Genomic DNA, 2,849 nt, shown 5'->3' with positions numbered 1-2,849 from the left:
TACATATGGGGTCCATGTGGGAGGACCAGTCCAACCCCCTGGTAAGGTTGAGCTGGAAATCCTGTCAGAACACCTTGTTAAAACACATGGCGGGCCTATCACAAGCTTAAAGGACCTTGTTGTTGTAACCCTTTGAACTTTTGTTAGATGTACAAAGCTATAGAAATACCTGACAAAGACAAACTATAATCTTAGGATAATCCTTGAGCAACCGCAAGCCACAAGAAGACTTGGACCGAGTACGTGGACATTACCATACAGGTGATGACTTTCCCCTTGAGCTTTCCATTTCTAAATTAGCTAAACGTAGTTTGCACTAGATTGCCATTACTGTGATACTTGCTTTCACTATATGATAGGCTCATATGCTAGATAATCCTTGAACAATGATCATTATTTACATAATTTGGTAATATATTCTCAATAGTTCACTACAAGAAAAGGGAGTTTTAGCCCCGGTTCAAAACTGTGGCTAAAAAGGTTAAAAATTGAGGCTAAAGCCTTTAGCCTCAGTTTTGCCTCAGTTATCCAAACCGAGGTTGAAACCCCTGTGGCTAAAGGCTTTAGCCTCAATTTTAGCAACCGAAGCTAAAATGACTTTTATAGCCTCGGTTCTTCAAGTGAGGCCAAAAACCTTTTTAGCTTCAATTTTTTCGAAATGAGGCTAAATCAAAATTTTGGCCTCCATTGTTTTCAACTAAGACTAAATCCAAATTTTAGCCTCAATTGCCTTCAACCGAAGCTAAATCTATTTTTAACCTCGGTTCTCAACAACCGAGGCTAAAGTCTTTAGCCACGGGAATTTCAGCCTTGGTTATCAATAACTGAGGCTAAATTCAAGCCTCGGTTACAAATTGAGGTTAAAAATGTTTTTTCTTTTTTAAATATTTATTCAGTCCACCCATGAAACAATCAATCATGAAAGCCACAATACCAATAAAACAGTTAATAACCGTCTATGTAGAGTTTAACTACTTTAAATCAATCAAACTGTTACACAACATTAAGTTCCACAAATAATACAAAGTCATGGTCGCGCCCGTCATCACCGGTGTCGTCGTGCTTGGTGGACCCTGAGATAACAGTGCCTGTCCATCTTCTGCTGCTTCCAGGCCAACGTCATCATTGCCTCTACCAGCATTCTCCATTTAAATTGTGCGTAGCAGGCCCCTGCAACCTCAACAGGTAGCTCTAGCCTGCTAGCTGCAAGACATGAAATGAAACTCTCAAACAAGAAAAGAAATGCAGATGGATGTGTATGGATGCATAGCAGGCCCTGCAACCTAGCCCATTCATTTGTCAAGGCCTGAGCAAGACAACAAATGATTGACTAACCACTTACCTACAAGATGGGATTAATCCAATTTTGTATTAGTTTCAGTTTGGGGTTTCTTCATGATAAGAGGATTGAAGTCAGGTTTGAGATGATCAGAGAGTGATGCCCCCAAGAAAGCTGTCCTTAACCATTGCATTCGGTTTCACCTGGAAATTGATGTAGTAGTCATAACAAGAAATAGAAAGTGTAGCTATATTAATAATGCAATTGAAAAAAGTAAAGAACTATTCAGAAAACATATCTTGGTTAGTCCCATTTTGGCCTAGGTATGATTCACCATACCTTTCTCCCAGATTTCTTCTCCTGAATAAAAGACTTTGCCGACCAAGCTGGAATGACCTTGTCAGCTGTGCTGTATAGATATAGTTGAGGGCAGGGAGGCTGGTTGCTTGAGAGGATGGAGATGATCTTCCTCAACCTCCTATTTACATCAGGCAAGTTCAGAAACTTGGAGAAGAACTTCTCTAAAATTGATAGGAACACCTTCTCAATCAACAGGGGTTTGTTATTAGTATCGAGTTTAGGAATTGGTAAATATTGAAAGATAATTACAAACAGGGCCATCATATACCTTCCATCTGGAGATTGATGAACACTGAGAAACTGAAACAAATGCTTGCACTGAGGATAGGAAGGATTCTGATAATACGTGGCCCATATTAGGATGCAAGTCACACTACACAAAGTAAACAATGCAAACATAGCAACATACTGTTAGAAAAACTATACACAAAAACTTTAATTCGTGATTGAGTAAGCTGCATTAACTAAGATCATCAAAAGATACAATGGTCGCTCACCTAAAGCTTTGTTAATATGTGTGCAATTGTATTGTCTCTGGCTAAACCAATCAGGACTCGGCATGCTAGAGCGTGTAGGCAGTCGAGAGAAGCTGGAGATGTAAATATCCTAGGATGGAGAAGATGCAAAAGAACCTCTATACCATTGTTGGCACGCACGGCGTCCCTTGCTTAGCGATATCCTAGTTCTAGTTATGCAGCAAGGCAGGCACAACCTGCTCCAGGACCTAAAAATATCCTCCGCTCTCCAACTACTGCAGGAGTAATAGTAGGCACAACTGTGAACTATTGCAAGTGTCCTAAATAAATGATTATGGAGGATCTTTTGTTCACTTAGTAAAATACCTTGAAAAGCATATACGGTGTTCCAGTTTCTATCTGTGATTTCAGAATTTCAAACCATAGGGTCTGTGCCTGAACAACTTTTTTTGCCTTGCCCTGAGTCTAACAAATACAAAGACAATTTGTAACATTTTCATTGAATGAAAGTACCAAATTTTCAAACTTCAAGCTCCAGTCAAGCTTACCTCTCTTTCATATCTAGTGTACAGTTCTTCAAATTCCTCACCCCAACAATCAGATAAACCTGGAGCCTCATTTGGGCAAAACAATGACCACTCCCCATTGTTGTTCACCCTTTTCATGAAAAGGTCAGGAAAAGGGGTATAAAATAGATCCCTAGCTCTGTGTTCTTCCAGCAAGAATGCAGCAAA

General features: G+C 39.7%; 1 protein-coding gene across 1 annotated transcript; it reads right to left on the bottom strand.

Annotated features, from left to right (window-relative positions):
* Nucleotides 1-987: 987 nt before the first annotated feature.
* LOC131223381 (uncharacterized) lies at nt 988-2,393 on the bottom strand. Its single transcript, XM_058218789.1, has 4 exons — nt 2,137-2,393; nt 1,908-2,012; nt 1,619-1,819; nt 988-1,482 (listed from the first exon to the last, which is right to left on the bottom strand). The coding sequence occupies exons 2-4, from the start codon at nt 1,992-1,994 to the stop codon at nt 1,429-1,431; spliced, it is 342 nt and encodes a 113-aa protein (XP_058074772.1). The 5' UTR covers nt 1,995-2,012; nt 2,137-2,393; the 3' UTR covers nt 988-1,428.
* Nucleotides 2,394-2,849: the final 456 nt, after the last annotated feature.

Source organism: Magnolia sinica, chromosome 13 (assembly GCF_029962835.1).
Source record: "Magnolia sinica isolate HGM2019 chromosome 13, MsV1, whole genome shotgun sequence".
NCBI lineage: Eukaryota > Viridiplantae > Streptophyta > Magnoliopsida > Magnoliales > Magnoliaceae > Magnolia > Magnolia sinica.
The sequence above is the reverse complement of the archived record's forward strand: the minus strand, read 5'-3'. Positions and strand labels throughout refer to the sequence as shown.